At 42.2% G+C, this 17,665-nt stretch overlaps 1 protein-coding gene, 1 long non-coding RNA gene and 1 other non-coding gene across 4 annotated transcripts in view; 1 reads left to right on the top strand and 2 right to left on the bottom strand.

Moving 5' to 3' along the window:
- LOC130884757 (uncharacterized) overlaps window positions 1-17,665 on the bottom strand; it is an 82,222-nt gene that overhangs the window by 6,434 nt on the left and 58,123 nt on the right. The window lies entirely within an intron of this gene.
- The window catches only part of Clybl (citramalyl-CoA lyase), a 221,529-nt gene that overhangs the window by 192,157 nt on the left and 11,707 nt on the right, over window positions 1-17,665 (top strand). For both annotated transcript variants that reach the window (XM_057785890.1, XM_057785892.1), the window contains 5 exons: window positions 163-351; window positions 4,751-4,852; window positions 6,556-6,649; window positions 7,908-8,075; window positions 12,462-12,586. In XM_057785890.1, the coding sequence (XP_057641873.1) occupies window positions 163-351; window positions 4,751-4,852; window positions 6,556-6,649; window positions 7,908-8,075; window positions 12,462-12,586 (678 nt within the window). The remainder of the gene's footprint in view (window positions 1-162; window positions 352-4,750; window positions 4,853-6,555; window positions 6,650-7,907; window positions 8,076-12,461; window positions 12,587-17,665) is intronic.
- On the bottom strand, window positions 16,156-16,259 carry LOC130885381 (U6 spliceosomal RNA). Its single transcript, XR_009058150.1, has one exon. It is a non-coding gene; the product is annotated as a U6 spliceosomal RNA (small nuclear RNA).

Genomic DNA, 17,665 nt, shown 5'->3' with positions numbered 1-17,665 from the left:
TTCGCTCCCCTACAAGTGTGGATGATTCGTTTCCACTACATTCTCCCGTGGACAGAAATGGTGTTATTCTCATCACAGTGTCCATCAGAGTTCCGGGACTGCTCCTTGGGTCTTCCTTAACGTTAAGAGTAAATTTAAGTACATTTTTCTCAATGTTCACAGGATGAAGCTCGACTGAGAATAGTAAGAACTCTCGAAGACTTTGACCTGGGCCCAACAGAAAAGTGTGTCAGAATCAACTCAGTGTCCAGTGGTCTGGCTGAAGCTGACCTGGAGACCATCCTGCAGGCCCGAGTTCTTCCCTCTAGTGTGATGCTACCAAAGGTGGAAGGTCCTGAAGAAATCCAGTGGGTAAGCTGTGCTTTGCTGTGTGGCTCAGGGCCAGCTAAGGAGTCGTCTCCAGGACTGCGTGGGGATGGCATCGGTTTAGAGATGCACACACGTAGCTCATGCTATAACTCATGCATAGAGCAGTTACTTGTCATGTGTCAGGTCCTGGATTCAGTCAGTACCGTGAGAAAAGAGAGAGACTCAAACAGACAAGGAGAACATGGGGCTGGATGTAGCTCCATTGGTAGAGTGCTTGCCTAATATGCAGAAGGCCCTGGTTAGATACCACACAGCATCACCTAAAATTGGGTGTGGTGACAAAATCATATAACCCCAGCACTCAGGAGATAGAGACAGGATGATCAGAAGTTCAAGGTCATCCTCAGGTTTGAGGCCAGCCTGGGCTACATGAGATCCTTTCTCAAGAAAGAAGGAGAAAGAATTGTGAAAAGCAGGTAGTAAATCTATTTCCTTCCCCAAGAATCCTGCTTTCCCCAACACGTTTCCTCGAAGAGCTCTCCTTTGGAAACAACTGCTTTTGCTTTCTGAGTGGGTCTGTGGTCACTGCAGCTACCTCTGTAGCCCTCACAAGTCAGTTCCTGGACACTAACTTGCCTGAGCATCCATCCGCCCTGCTGCTGGGAAGCCAGGGCTTGTACTTGGAAGAGCCATGACGTAGATGGTTCTAGCTGAGGCTGTCCTGGAGCCGTCACAGGCAGTGAGGACCTCTAGCTGCATACGAAGCAAAGAACCCAAAGCAGAAAAGGGAAAGGTCACTCCTTAGGGCAACTGGAGGAAGAAACAGGAAGCTTTTAACTCGTGGTTTTAATTAGCTCAGATATTATTTCCTGAACAGCTCTCTGGTGCGCCCCTTTTTAAATTACTGTCAGGTGTGTTTGCATTTCACGACAGACTTTTCAGCCAATAAAAGCCTGAAATGTAAAGTGGTTGGCATGTCAAATTACTTAAGAAAACTTTGAAATGGGCCCAATTATGCTATGATTGTTTTAATTGTGAGATTCGGGGAGGGGGTATTGAATAGGGAGTTACTATTATTCTGCAAGTCCCTGAATAAAATGCCATTTTATTATACCACTTGAAGCAGAACCTTTGGGAATAACTGGGCTGCATGGCTGGTGGGGCATTCAAAGCCATATCTCATATTATCCTGAAGGCTGTGCCCCTAGACATAGTAATACTGTGAGTAGCTGTCATACCTGGTGAAACTGCTCACTTAAAAAAATTAACAATGTATTTTTTAAAATAATCTTTGGTGTCCTGCCTTCATGCTTGCATCTATGAAGGTGTCAGACCCCCTGAAGTTATAGATGGAGCTGCCATGTGCGCTGTCATGTGGGTGCTGGGAATTGAACCCAGACCCACCAGAAGAGCAGCAAGTGCTCTTAACCACTGAGCCATCTCTCCAGCCCCAACTGCTCACATTTTTAATCCATCGGGATATGCTTCATCTTTATTGTCAATACGTGGATCACCTGCCACTATGGCTGCTGAGCACTTGAAATGTGGCCAGTGCGATTGAGGCGTGCACAGCTCAGAGTAAAACACACACATGCCTGACTTTAGAAAGTTGGTATTCTTTCCAAGTGGAGAAAGAAAAATGGAAAATATCTCAATTTTTATAGTAGTTCCATATTGCAGTCATAATATTTGGGATCTACTAGTTGAATATAAGATATGAAAAGTCAATTTATCTTCTCTACTCTTTAACCATAGCTACTGAAGATTGAGAACTGTTACACATGTAGATACCATGGTATTTGTGTTGGCAGCTCTATGTTGGAGCTCTCTCAAAGACCTGCTCATCAAGGGCTTATGTTTACTTAGTTAACCAGAGATCTCACCAAGTTAGCCTTAGTTACATAGAGAGACAGGGGTGTAGAGGCCTATTAATGTCCTGAGGGCTCCGACCCCATCCAGACAAGTGTTAAGCTGATGGAGGACTCTAAATTCCTCTTTCCGTTAGTTTTCTCGTTAATGCCTATTAACACCGCGTCACCGTTCACTTAAGATGGGGATGAGATCTCCCCAACCTGGAGCTAAGCTTCCTGTCGCTGTTTCAGATCCGTGGATGTGAGGGGCACTCTGAAATAGGACTTGTAGCTAGCAGAAGTCTCTGGGGCTGTTTATTTTCCTCTCGGTTTGTATGTGTGCGGAGCGTAAAACCCCAAGCCTGACGCACAAATGAAAGACCGGCTTGCTTGTTTTCTTTTGTGTGAGAATCGCCTGCTCGCCTTTTGTCGTTAGTGTGGGCTCTTGTCTGACTGGCACGGCTTATTGGGCTGTAACAAGCGTAACTCTGCCTCTTTTGTCGCGGGACAATTCTCCCACAAATCCCAACAGTGTGCATTCTTCCAACACGCTATTGGGTGTGCGCGGGGACTGAAAGAATTGCTGAGCCCTGCTACTTCATCTCCTCCCCAATCTCTTTGTAATTTTCCCCCTTTTCCTCACCCCCCCCCTCCCCAGTCCCCTCCACCTCGATGAAATGAACACTTTACCAGGCCGGAAACATTTAATCGTCTCCTTTTGAAAAAATTAATTGAAACTTCTCCACTAGTTACCTTTTGTGTTAGTACTTAATGCAATTTTTTAAGAAAGAAGGGGATGGGGAAGGGGGAGGGGCTAGCATATTTTATTTGTAAATGCCCCTATTGGCTATAAAGCAAAAGGCATTAGAGGTTTTGTTCATTAAGAACAGGGGATATCTTGTAAAAGATTTACCTACTTGTAAACTTTGCGATTTTTGTAGTTATAATGACTATCACAGAGAACGGTCCAAGCAGCCTTGGGAGTTTTCTTTCTTCTTTTTTTTTTTCTTTTTCTTTTTTTTTTAATGAGAAAAGAAAACCCATAGCTATGTATTCAACACTCAAACCACCAATATTTCACTACTTGTTTTCAAGTTTAATTGTGACATAAATTATGTTTTATTTTCCCAGCATCTAGTACCGTACGGGCTGCCTCCTCTTGGCCCGGGCTGTGGTGGTGGATGGTTCCTTCCCTGAAAGTTACTAAGGAGAGGTGCTGGTGACGCGGCTCGGAGGGAGGGGCAGCAAGCAATGGGAATCATTCTTCATTACTGAAAGCTGTGATTTATTTTAGCCTAATTGTAAAGTTACTGCAAATCGCTGAAAAGCTTTTTAAAGATCCCAGTGATTAGTTTTTTTTTTAGGGGGGGCGCACAGGCAAGGAGGGGGCAGGTAAAGGGGAAATAACACCTTTAATCCTGCCTCTGGTAAATAGGCTGCCAGCTTTTAAAATGAGTTTCCTTTCTATTAGTGAGAATATTATGCTAAGCCTTAAGCATTAGTTTTTTATGTTGCCATAGCAGCCTTATTCCTGCAGGGTGGTGACCTGTGATGATTACAGTACAAAGCTTATAGGCCTTGAAACCCCCTTTGAAGATGAAAAGTCTTTGATGGTTTATATTTATGCAAATCTCTTAGATATGATTTACCCAACTGAGACTGAATGGAGAGATGATTAAAATTCCCTTTTCCTTTGATATCCATTAATGGCTGAATATTCCTTAAATTTAAATGGATATATATGTTTTCAACTTTATTTACAAAAATATCTTTATTATACCTGTGTTTCTTTCTCCCTCTCTCTTTTTATCTTCCCACATCTTATTAGATCTAGATAGACATAATAGATTTACAATTTAGATTGTGGGGCTACCCCCCCTTTTTGAATCGGGGGGTGTGGGGGATCTGCGAGGGAGCTTTTGTATGTTTCCAGATGATAGATTTTGGAATTTGGGCTACCCCACTGGCAGCACAGAGCTAGCTGTGAACTGGTCTCATGGAAAAAATTGGCAAGCTTTGGTCTTCAAAGAATTAAACTTCCTTTTTAAGGTCTTCCTAGGTAAGCTTAAAAAAAATTATGAAGAAAACCCTCGCGAACAAAGGGTAATGGCACTATAACGAATGATACCGATTTTACATGTGTGGAAGGCAGCTGAACGCCGCACAGTGCACGTGCGTCGGTGTTGGGTTGGAAACAAAAACAGAAGGGCAGGTAGTGGGCTGCGCTTTGTTCCCGCGCCTGCCATTTGCATTTAGTAGAGGAGAGGGTGAGGGGTCCTGGGTAAATGTTTTCCAGGGAACCATTTAAACCTGGGAGTCTCTCCTCCCTCCTAACTCCTAGGCCTCAAATTATTTCCTCTGGAGGAAGGAGGATTGTGGTGTTTGAGATTTCACTTTCTGGTTTCCGGGGAACTTTGTTACCTTTAGTTTCTCTGCTTTTGCTCCCCCCCCTCCCCGTTCCTTTGTGTGGATGAAGGAGGCTGGGATATTAGTTCCTCAGGTCAAAGGCTTCAGCCCTGCTCCTGTGTCTGCATTTCAGGGGTTGAACTTCTGTTCTTGTCGCTAATCACCTATGACACTTCTGATTTTAGTTTTCAGACAAATTTTCATTCCACTTAAAAGGCCGAAAACTTGAACAGCCAATGAATTTAATCCCCTTTGTGGAGACTGCCATGGGTTTGCTCAATTTCAAGGTAAGAAAGTCATAATGTGGTGATGTAAGTTAGCATTTTATTTTAATTACCTAAAGGGAACTGGTTTTTTTTTTTAAATTTGAACATCTACTTAAAATTTTTTTAAAGAAAGATTTGTAAACAAAGAAAGGTATTTATACCATGTCTTATCCATCCTACTCCAAAAACATTATCTTGGATTGTCAATATCTTGGAAGACAAAGAAACCAGTTTAAAAAGAAGGCCTTGTCTGTCTCAAATATCTAAACAAAACATTTATGTGTTCCTGGAGTATATACGTATATATAAAATCACAGAATGAACTATGTTTTGAATTGGTACATGTATAGATTAAATGTACATGGATATTTTATTTTGTCATCTTTATGAATTAAATTTGAATTGTTTTTCCTGAAAATTGTCTTTCCATCCTCAAATGCCCTGGCCTCTCTGTAGTACTATCATCTGTACTCTCTAGTGGATAAGATTATTGTTTATAGTTCACATATATAAATAACTTACAGTCTCTTGTTTCAATTTGTCATGTTTCAAACATAGTGTCTTCTAACACACATTTAAAAAGATGAGCTGAGCCAATTCTCAGCCACTGTGTGGCTGTGTGGTTACATTAAACTACCTGTCTTACCAGACTCTGAGCCAGCTCGTCTGTCTCCCTGATCTGTGGCCTCTAGACCATTTCCCAAAATGTGTCTCCCAGTTCACCTGACCTTCGAATGGCTGTCTAGCACCCCCTGTACCCTCCTCCCAGATTTTCTAGTCCTTAATGTTTTAATGTTTTGTTTTATTTTCTTCCACTCCAGAGGGCAGGGGGAAAAATCACTAATAAAAGTTAGATGGTCTGCAGTGAAGAACATACAAGCAGATGCTCGGGGAGTTTTACAAACCCACAGGGGCGTGCAGGAGGGCCGAGTACAAATTTTGGGGGACTGCTTCATGCCTGTCTTGTGACTAACTCCTTTATACAAATAACCACAGAGTGCCGCAGCCCACCCTAGCACCCCCAGAGCACAATCAGAAGCACATACACCCCTTAGCTGGAATCAGATACGTACAGTGATTTAATTTCAAACCACAATTTTGCTATTTTATTCAGTAATGTATTTAGGCACTCCCACAAGGCCTGAAATTAATCAACAGCATCCCCACCACTTCCTTCATCCCGTTCCCATCCACACAAATGCTAGCACTTCGCAGGCCCAAGACCCACAGTTCCACCTCCAGCGGATGGACGTGCCAGGGTCGCCTTGCTCCACCCCCTGGGCGGCCTGTGTGTCTTATTTCCCCTTCGGAGTTGCAGGTTTTGCACTGCCTGACTTTAAGCCTGAAACCGTTTTACTTGACCCTAATGCAAATCATTCAATTAGTTGGATTTCAAAAATTCTTCCCCCTCTCCTGTGGCTTTATGTTTACTATTTGTCATGTAAAGAAAAACAAATTCTGGAGAGACATAAATTACTTATAATAGAAGCTAAAAAAAAGTTCACTCGAAGTCGTCTAGAGGATTGGGTGGCCTCTAATTTGAGCATTCTAGCTATGTAATAAATGCTGATGGCTACATAACGCAAACACCAGGCAGAGCAGACGTGTGTGAGCTTTGGGGAAGGGCTCAGTTTGTTTCAGCCAAACTGTGTTAGCATCCAGATCTTTTGTATCACTGGCGCACTGGCTCCCAGCCTCTGAGACCCTGTTGTGTTCTTTTCCAGGCAGTGTGTGAAGAGACCCTGAAGGTTGGGCCTCAAGTGGGTCTGTTCTTAGATGCAGTCGTTTTTGGAGGAGAAGATTTCCGAGCCAGCATAGGTGTTGAAGATATCTCTCTCTCTCTCTCTCCCGTAACCCCACCCCATCCTGTGTGTGTGTGTGTAATTTTTTCTTTGCCCCCTCACGAAGGGACATTTGCATAACAATGCATATTTCCCAGTCCTGACCGTGGCTTTTTTCATGACAACTCACTGACCACCACTTCCCGATAATTTAGGACTCCATTTCCTGCTCCCAGAGTCCTGCGTCATTATGTCCGCTCACTTATAAAGTAACTAATAAAAGCCCCTTGCAGCCTCAGGCATGCTCAGGAACATACGGGGTCTCCTTGGCTTCTATTAGCAACAACAGCCCGATACTGGCTTAAACATTTTGTCCTCACGTCAGTCCAGGATCTGGGCCTCCAATTCTGTTGGCCTCAATACAGTGTCTTCTACATTAAATGTAGTAGGCAAATATTTTTTAAGATAGATTATAAATTTGCCTTAGTGTATATTTCAGAATATTTATTGTTAAACATTTCCTGGCCCAGCCGTTGCCCAGTGATGTGTTTCCCCCCTTGTGTGCTGCACTCTTCTCTGGGCCTTTCCACGGTTGGAGACTGAAGGGCAACATTTCAGAAAGCATCTTCAGACCCACATCCCAGGGTTCTGGGGACACTTTTCCTAGTATTGTAGCCCAACTTTAAGCAGTGACACACTCCCTCCCCTCAGGGTGAACAAGAAAATTTTATGTTGATACAGGTCTTCTCAGGAGACTCTCCTGTGCCCTGCAGCTAAGTGTACTACAAGAGGTAGACAGGCGCTTTCTGCCTCTCCCAAAATGAGAGTCTTCCTCATATCCCAAGTGCTCCAACCAAACCCCAGATCACAGGCTCAGGACGTCTTTGAGGATAGATGTGATAAGACAGCCTGTGCCATTCCTAAGAAGTGAGCCACTTCCCCACACGCGGCCTCCCAGATATGTGCAGTTCTGTGTTTGACCTGACACTCTCCAAGTGATAACACAGAGGAGGTTCGCTGTGACCCCACTTCCACCTCCGGGTACAGAGGAGGGGCCTTTTCCCGGCGCATATACCAGTGATTATATTGAAAAGTGTGCCAGTTCACTAGACACGTGCGCCACTCAACATTCCTTCCCCGTACACCTGTCTTCCTGTGCGTATTAATAATTGCTTTTCTGGGATGTAGTCCCCAGGGAAACGCACACGCCTTTATAGCCTGGTTCCTGTAGTACGTGTGTCTGGGTTTGCTTCCAAGGGCAAAGTCTTACTTTTCTATGCATATTCCACTTACAGGTGCAACAAGCAACAAGGACACCCAAGACATCCTCTATGCCCGGCAGAAGATTGTCGTCATAGCAAAGGCCTTTGGCCTACAAGCCATAGATCTTGTGTACATTGACTTCCGGGATGGAGATGGGCTTCTCAAGCAGTCAAGAGAGGCCGCCGCTATGGGCTTCACTGGTATGATGCCTGGCGCTGTCTTAAGTGTGTACATTAGCAGGCATCCCAGGAAAAAGAGATGTCTGCTCACCGCATGACCTGTAACACGAGACGGTGCACAGAGCAGAAGGCTCGTAATTACTACCTGGGCTGGTGGGTGGCTCGCTCCCTCTCTCTGCAAATTATAAAACATAACACTTGTTTCAATTTTTTTCTTTGCATTTGTTACTCCCCCCAACATCTTACTAAGTATTTCAGTGTAGTTTGAGCTGACCCAGGCCAGGGATGAGGCTATTATGGGAGGGTTTCAGAGTGAATAACTGTCAGAAATTTAGATTGATGTAACATAAGAAAATGTTCCTAAAATAGTTAAAGTATTAATTAATCTTTAATTGATGAAATTGCCTGTGATTTGATTTTTACTTATAGCTGGATTTTTTAAAATTATCTGGATATTTCAAGTCCCTTTCCTCTCTCAATAAGTGTCTGCATACCTGCCAACGTCTACGAGTACGGGCTGGCACTGGGTTCATGAGTCCCTCACAGGCCTGCATGGGGTACAGGCAGGCACTGACAGTCATCAATGTGCTCATCACTCCTGTCCTCAGGAGTCCAAGGAACAACTGAAAATCACGTTCTGCAAACAGAACTCTGTCTTTTGAAAACCTTAGTAGACTTCTTATGCATAAATAGTCCTGTGCAGTTGCATGCAAACGTGCACATGAGTGTTTACACACACACACAAGTATTCTCTCTTTCTCTTGTTTATCCTTACGGTGAAAGTGCTAAAATTGATAGCTATAAATATACCCAGCAAGGAGGAGGAGGAGGGAAGGAAGGGAGGAAAAAATGTTATTCCCTTTTAAAGATATTTTGGTACTATACCTAGTCAGAATTTAGCTGAAAGTCTCATAACATACCTTGAAATGAAAAAAGTATATTAGCAGAGGATCTCTTATCCTGAAACAAAATGGAAAGACTTAAGTAACAGTATGGTTATTTTAGAATAAAATAATCCTTACATCTGTTTTTGTATCTAGCAGAGCACTAAAATAAACCTGATGCCTAATTTTTTAAGCTTAAGAGCATACAATCCCATGCATAGAAGTGTTGTCCAATGATTTCAGCTATTAGTAATATCTCCTTATATTTAATATAGACTGAGAGAGAAAGGAATCCCCCTGCTAATCAGTGCACAGGGCATGCCTGTCCTTGCCTCCTTCCAGTGGCCAGTTAGGATGTGGCCCAAACGGGAAAGCTGGAAAACAGAACTCTGTGAATCTATGTAATAGACCCTGATGCTGTTGGCCTGTAACATGTGGCATTAGCTGCCAGGCAGCCGGATGTTGCTCTGAAGTGGGAGCAAATTCAATAGGAAAGAGCGCCCTGGCCTCAGCCACTAGCCCTTCATGTTCTTGGGTTGATGTTTTTCCAGCTTCCTCTGGGGCTCAAAGGTTTCTCAAGATACAGAACTGAATTAAATTGGTCCCCAATTCAATCTCAAAAGACAAGCTATTTCAAATCCGGTTTAAATGTCTAGACTGTGCCCAACTCAGCACGAAGAACTTATGGACCTGGCACTATTGTTTCTACCCAACGGGGAGCATTAAATCACAGGAAGATGGAGGCCAGGGTGCAGGGAGGCACCGAGGGCACGGTGCCCATTGTGCATCCAAGTGACAGAAGCTGTAAGCTGGGGGCCACACGCCGTACATACTTACTGATTTTGAGAGAAAAGCTATTTGTTGCCACGACGATATGTCTACATACTAATAAAAGGTAGTCAGAAGAGACTATGTATAGCATTTTTTTTAAACTCATGCTCTCACTGAATATTTTATGCTACCATTATCTTAGAGTACTAGGTTTTGGGATTTAGTTGTGATACCTTAAGCCTTATGTAAGGAAGGGAAAGAAGAAACAGAAGATGAAAGGGAGGGAGGGGAGAAGACGAAATATTGTCACCAACTGAAGCAGGTGGTCAAAGGGCTTAAAAATCAATGGCAGTGTCGTGTAACGTAACACTGGTACAGGCCAGGTTGTCTATACTTCAAAGCAAAAATTTAAATGTGTCCATACACGTATTTAGTTTTATTTTAAAAGAATGTAATAAAACTCTATCATTTCTCCCATTTCCTCCCTCCAAAAGAAGTTACCATCACACCAAACAGTGGGCTATAGTTTGTATTTTGCTGTCGTTACTGTACGGGGTCCCCACTCACATTGACTGATCTAAAATCAATCCGTTGACATAGCTGTTAACTTTAGGATTTTTTTTAAAAGTAATAAAAAGACACCCAAACTAAAACTCAGGAGAATGCCTTCCCCACTCTCTTAGCCATTGCAGTTACTATGGTACTACATGCTATGAGGCAAGATTATAAATATGAAAAGCAATATAGGTTTTTTTTTCTTGTTTTCTTTTTTCATTTCTTTTTTTTGCCTCTTTTGTAGAAGACAGAAATGACACCATCATACAGTTAACCTAAAAGACTTGACAGGTATTGATTTAAAGCAAGATCTATCAAGTGGTCCCTGTAAAAAGGATCTCACGGTCATAAATTTTAATGCCGTCCAATTTTGCACCCTCTTGGTACCTTGTCAATAACAAGCCTTCTGGATAAAATATTTGTTTCGTTCCCACACAGCAGTAAAGCCCGCTATACATCGGAATGTATGCAGTGACGAAAGCGGCCTTGGCATGCCAGTGTATGTACACTGTACACTGTAAAAACCCAGCATAGATCTTCACAGTGACCTCTTATTCAAATATAGGTACTTCTCAGCTGTTGGGAGATTCCACGAGAATCTAGCGAGCTGGTTGTTTGCTCTTCACGTTACAGTGCCTGTCCCAAAAGTTTCTGTGAAATCTGCCTTTTTGCACAGCAGTGTAAATTATGTACATAAATTATAAAATCCCAGGCTAACAATTAGGAAATGACTACTGGGTGCTGACAAGCTTTTTAAATAACATTATTACAACTATTAAATTAATTAAATGTGGAATGAATACCTACTATTTGGAAAGAGTTCAAATTTGTAGCTCCTGTTATTTTGTCTCCAAAAGTTAGTCTTCCGATAGTTTGAAATACCTTTATTTGCATAGGTGCCTAACATTTTCCCTTGGCACTGACAGGCAGGAGCAAAACGGTAACATGGAATGTTTCAACTCTGACAGGGCCTGAAACATATTATCTATTCGACTATTGAAACATTATCACAAAAGAAAAAAATTCCTGTTTTACTATTTTTACAAACATTGTTCCTTTATCTATTCCACAGAATAAGGGTAGTAACAGAAACTGGTGTTTTATAAAACATCTGGGCTGTAATTTGTAGTGGTTAAATATTGAAACAACTGTTTCAAAAGCAAAGCAAATTGATGTGGCAAGAGATACAGTTAGCAGCCATTATGTGTACATCAGTTTTAAAGAGGCAATTTGTGTTCATAACTTTATCATGTAATGCAGCATAATCTCATCACTGTGACATTAAATTATATTGCATTTTATTAATGACCTGATTAAATACCTACTTCCCCAATTGTTAAATTGAGGGTTTTTTATTAACAGTGTTGATTGCATAGAATCCTTTGAGACCTGTGTATAGCTGATGCTTTTATTTAAAATCCTTAAACTTCAAAAAGAATCAGAGATTTTTTTTGAAGGTATTTCTACATAGATACGATTTCTTGTAATTTGAAGACTAACTAACTCTCATACTATAAGAAAAAAAGGGAAGCTCTGAATATATTTTTAGAAGCTAAATTTTCTGTAGTCTTTTTATTTAAAAAATTTAAAAATTATCCAGATGCCACAGTATTCAAATCCGCCTCTTATGTTACAACTCTAGATACATTTTCATTAAAATGCACATGTTAGAAACGACATGCTCAGAAAGAAAATCACACAGATTATTGTAAGGTAGTGTCTGGTATTAATATGGCCATAACATCTGTGGAGGAGCTTAACAATTGACACGTCGTTGGTGTAAGAACTATAGGAAGCAACACAATCCTCCCACACAAGCAGGAGAGACAGCTTTTACATTTTGAGAGAATTTTCATTTAATTTCATTCTACTCAAGATAATGGATAATTTACAGATATATTCTCCAGTTAAAAATCACAGGCAAAGTAGTTATTCAACAAGCTGCCTCATCCAGCCACCTGTAACTAAAATAAGAGATTTTTCTACTACATAGTGGCACTTCTATAAATCTAAAGTGCTGTTACCCCCATACTGGTATTTTTCTGGAAAAGCTTGTCTGATTGTGGGTTTTATTTTGTACTGTTTCCGTTCTCCAGCACCCACTCTGTGAGGCATCCAGGAGTGTCCCAAGCTGGACACACTTAGTTTGCATGAGGTGTCTGTCCCCGAGCCTCCAGTGTGGTTCCTCTCCTTGCAGGTAAACAGGTGATCCACCCTAACCAGATCGCGGTGGTGCAAGAACAGTTTACTCCGACCCTGGAAAAAATTCAGTGGGCTGAAGAGCTGATCGCCGCCTTCAAAGAGCACCAGCAACTGGGAAAGGTAAATGTTTTGTCAGTGCCTCAGTGATGCTGGAGTTTAAAATACGGTGGGCAGGGATGAGGGAAAGTAGTGCCTATGACTGCTTAAGGAAAAGTCACTGCGTGTGGCCGAAGGAAGGGGAAAAGTGGGATGGAAATAAGATTTATCATTGAGAAAAATCCCTGAAAGCAGATACCCATCCCTTTCCCTAAATATCTCACTAATCTGTATCTTGTCTGTACGCTGTGTTGGCAGCCTTAGAAAAAGTTAAGTCTTCTTAGTTCCTCCAGCGCAGTCTTCCGAGCAGCGCTTGTATGAAAATAGTTTCAGACCAAGGTGAGAGTGCATTGTAACGATATAAACCACAGGTTGGCCACATGGCTCCCGTAGAGGAAAGAAATAAATTTCACGTTATTATAGTTGGGGGGGGGGCTAGAAAAAAGAAGTACTACTGTCTCCTCAGGTTTAGTCATTTAGGGTGGGAGGTGTAGATGGATTTGTACTGATTTCTGGACCTGAGGTTTGGAAAGAATGGAAGGCAAATTAACACTGAGTGCGGTTGTTCTAATTTAGTGCTTCATTGAGCCTGCGTTTCCCGCTCTGTGGGTTTCTGCTGTGTAAATATTGCGGTGGTAATGCGCAATCTGTCCCCACTTTGTGCCAGTAACACTTAAATTAGGTGTCGCCTGAAGGAAGGTTTATGCATTGTCGGTTAATTATCTTAAAGGTTATTTGCAGTAATACCGTTTGCCTCTTTTTCAGAGGGATGGGGGGAGTTACATTTATAAAACTGTCCTAGAGATCATCTAATCTCTCACCTCAGCCCGAGCCTCCCTACAGAATTGCTTAGGAGAGAAAGAATGCGAAAGTCCTGGGTGTTAAATAAATAAATAAATAAATAAATAAATAAATAGAAAGACAGCAGAGGTTTTCAGTGGCGGACCTGTGACAGTCATGTGAGAAGTGTCCTTTGCATGTTCCCTGGCACCAAGGACACCTGAACATCACAACAGTTGTTCAAGTGGGTAACAATATTAAGTAGGCCATTGCCTATAGATGTCTGCCTTCAACCATGAACAGGCATATGCCCTCCCCCCCACGTTCGTACAGATTCACACTTAATGTACAAAGCCTGAAGTTCTAGGATCTAGAATCTAGGAACGATCCCATTTGGACATTACACCAGTTTAATGATACATAGCATTTTTTAAAATTTCATATCAATGGTGACCATCAAAAATATTCTGCATTTCGTAGAAAAATTAATTTTAAGTTGGCATCGTACTTTATTTCTGTTTACACATTTCAACCCAAAATGAAGCTTGCCTGGAAATGAGCATATTTGCATAGAAAGAAAATCCTTGTACTCCTTCACTGACACAAGCAAACAACTCCATCCACATCCCTCCCACACATCTGCCCATTCACACACACACACACACATGCACGCACGCACACGCACACACTTCCCTCAGTTCTGCCTCATGCCAGCTGGCAATGTGCAAGCAATCACCACTTATTGAAAGGGGAAACTGAGGCAGAACGTGTTGCCTTGAGATGGCACACAGATCCAGTGTGGGCTGGCTCTGCCTCCGTGAATTGTTTCACCTGAACCCTTTCCTCCATTTCACTAGCTCCCAAACAGAAGTCAGACCAGAAACCCCCCTTTCCCGCCAGTTGGGTTCCCAAATGAAGGCGGCAACCCCTCTTTTCCATTATATTTTGAAAATATTATTTCTTAGGGAAAATTGCCCGAGACTTTGAGAATGGCGATGTAAATGTTAAGTTCTGGGCTGTTTTCTTTTCATTCTCCAAATAAGCAGTGGCCCTCTTGTTGGGGTATAATTGGGGCACAAGCTTTCACAGAAGTGTGGCAGGCCAGCTTTTCTTAACACAGAACCATAGAAACTGGAGCAGAGGGCATTGCCTATTAGGTCATTTCTTCCCTGTCCATTCTGTGGAGGGTTGTTTCCTACAGCAAATGGGCCTGGTGGTTTTTGTCCAGCGAGGTTTAAATGACTCAAGTAATGGAGCCTCCAGTAGGGACATATGGTTATTTTATCCGGTTAGCACGATTCTTTCACTGAGCCTGTAAACCAGCTGGCCTCAAACACAGGGATCGCAGGTAGGCACCTCTGGATCTTGACGGGTTCTTGTGGTTTAAATCGTGTGGGTTCTTTTGGCAGAGATCTTAGATAAATAAGCGCCCAGTTGTAGGAAATATCACCTCCAACACACATCTAATCTGTTTTAGTTCCAATGTGTGCCATTTATGAAAAATACGAACCCCCGGATATTTTGTCCAAAGCACAGATGATTCCCAAGGATGGGAAATGGATGGCTTGCATCCTGGTGAGGTGTTCATGAATTTCCCTGAGGCCCTGTCCTTCTCCTCCGATGAAAATTTCATTTAATTAATTCTTCTAAGGAGAAACAGTCCAAGAAGGCAATGTGATGTAGCTTTGCCTCTTCTCCCACCCCTGGCCTTCAATTGCGTCCTTTCTGCTTGGAGACCGAAGCGTGGCTGGGGTTGGCAGTTCATACCGGCTCACTCATGTTTTCTAAAGTGATAAGATAGTGAAAGTCCTACTTTTTCTCCCTGTTTCTAAATGGCAGCCATCACGGGAAGGCTATGTCCCGGGCAGGTGAGTTGTTGGGGTGCAGGCTTTGATCACTCAAGGTCCTTTTCTGTTAGAAGTTCCGTGGAAATCAACTCTTATGCGCTTATAATGAGAACATGGGGAAACAGTTTACCTTAGAAACACAATGATACTTCCCCTGCCTCGTCTCTTAGAGTTCAACAAGTACACTGAGCATTCTCACCTGACAGAGGCCCCTGGTAATAAGATCGGGAGCAAGAGACTGATATTTGGAACCGTAGCTTGGTCTCTCTTATTCAGATCTGTTAGGAAAAGCTCTTTCAGCATAAGCTCTATTCCTGTTTTAATTATCAGGAAGTAAAATATTTGTCATTTACCTGACGTGTTCACCTCCGTTATTAACCAGACAGATGCCCCCTTCGTTCCAGAAACATGCATTCTAAGAGACAACTGCACCTTAGTTCTTCTGGCAATTATCTGGTAAAATACTTCAGCTGCCATAAATCATTTTCATATGATTTGCTTGGAATGTATAAAGGATTTTCTTTAAAATTATTCTCATATATATCCAATAATTTTTATCAAATGCTTATATAAAGTCAATTGCTTCTTCATAGTGATGGTTTTTAGAATATCTGGAAATTCTCCATTCATAACTGGATTTAGTGTTGGCTTAACGAAGAAACATGGTTTTCTTGTTTTTTGTTTTTAATCCAGTAAGAATTTTACATAATGTGAAAACTGGATAATTACAGTGGAAACTTCTCAAATCCTTAGTTATTGTTGGGATTTTAGAAGCTGTTAATTACAGAGAATTAGGCACCTATCACATATGTATTCGTGCAATATATAAAAGCGTATTTGACCCTGCATGTTTTTTCCATCTGTATTATAATGTTCATTGCTTACTAGACAAAAATGACAGCTCGAAGAAACAGCTTATTGCTTTTCTGAAATGATCATCGACCAAAGGGAATCTTTTGAACTTGTAGAAATATGGGATGCTTCAGGAATTTGACTGTCTTCCTTGCACAAGGGCGATGCTAATCTCTGTATCTTTACAGTTTTAGTATACATACTGCCGGAGCAAGTACGGCCAAAGAAAACCTTTGCATAAGAGTTACCACTTCTTTCTAGTGTGAAAAAGTACAGAGGACTAGCAAAATATGTGCTTAGGATGAGCTTTTGAGGTTCTTTGTTAGAACAGACATATTCTGCGGTGTCTGCCTGCAGCCCTGAGTTTGATTCAGTTTCCACGGCCATCCCTCTTTCTCTTTAATCCCGTCATGGCCCTGAGTGCTTCAGGTCAGCTTGGGAGGATTTTGTTTGAATGTTTTTAGCAGTCTTCATTCATGTTGGCATCACGAGCTGACTAAGCATTAAGGAAGGGGGGGGGGCTCTCATTCAGAATCTAGATCCCATTAACAATTATAAAGGTCAAAGGCGAGGTCAGCAGTGACGTGAGGATCGTAAATATGACACGGAACTGGAACGTTCCTGTTTCGCTCAGGAAGGCGCAGTAGTACAGACTCTTGAGCCGGCATTCAGCATTCGTAAACACTTCCAATGCGAGGAATATCAGTTACAAGAACTCTCTCATTAGAGCAGAAAGGAGAAGGTGCTTGGTTCCTTTTTATCTCAAAAGCAGCCAGCTGCACTAAATCATCCCCTCCTAACTACGGAGAGAAGTGCTTTCCTTAGGTACCACCGCTGCACCTTTCCTTGATGCTTCCGAATGCGGAGCTTTACAAAAGAAATACCGTCCCATCCAGATGGCTCTCTTGAAGGCGCCCCGAGAGAACTCGGGAGAAATCTCTCCACCCAAAAATACAGTTCCTGCTTGTTCAAGTGCCAGAAAGCCCACGGCCTCTCTTTCACACAGATCAAATAAACCATCTAAAGATTGGCTGAAAGAACTGAACGGCTAATAGATGACAGTGTGTCCCCGTCCCCGCCCAGCCACCCGTCCCACCACCCACAGCCTTTCCTGTCTATTTCTGAACACAATCCGAGTAGTGCCCAGTGAATCCGGGTCAAAATGAAAGATGGGGCGAAAGCCTACTCCTGCGATTCCAGGTAACTGTTTCCCTTTGTGTCCCTGTTCGTTTAGGGCTTCCAGAGCTATCTGTCGTAATATCCACTCCAAAAAGCCCAGCCCTAGGAAATCTGAATGTACCAATGGCTTGCGGCAAATTTGATACACACTAGTTACAATTAAAAAAAGAAAAACACATTTAAAACACGGTAGTCGAATTCCCATGCTGCTCTTAACTCGCCTCGTTTTTAGAGGCAAAGGGCCAGTCCTGCATTAAGGGATAGGAGGGTTTTTATTTTGTTAGTTTTGGTTTGTTTTCATTTTCATTTTGCATAGGTTGTCTGGTAACTTTAACTTGTTGACTTCGTCTTTAATATGATTCGTTAAAGCCGATTCTTAAAGGTAGTAAATCCAAATAGCTTTACTCTGTATTTATATCTCCCCACATCTGAACACTTTCTTAAA

Source organism: Chionomys nivalis, chromosome 12, assembly GCF_950005125.1.
Source record: "Chionomys nivalis chromosome 12, mChiNiv1.1, whole genome shotgun sequence".
NCBI lineage: Eukaryota > Metazoa > Chordata > Mammalia > Rodentia > Cricetidae > Chionomys > Chionomys nivalis.
This window is presented reverse-complemented; position numbering and strand designations above follow the sequence as displayed.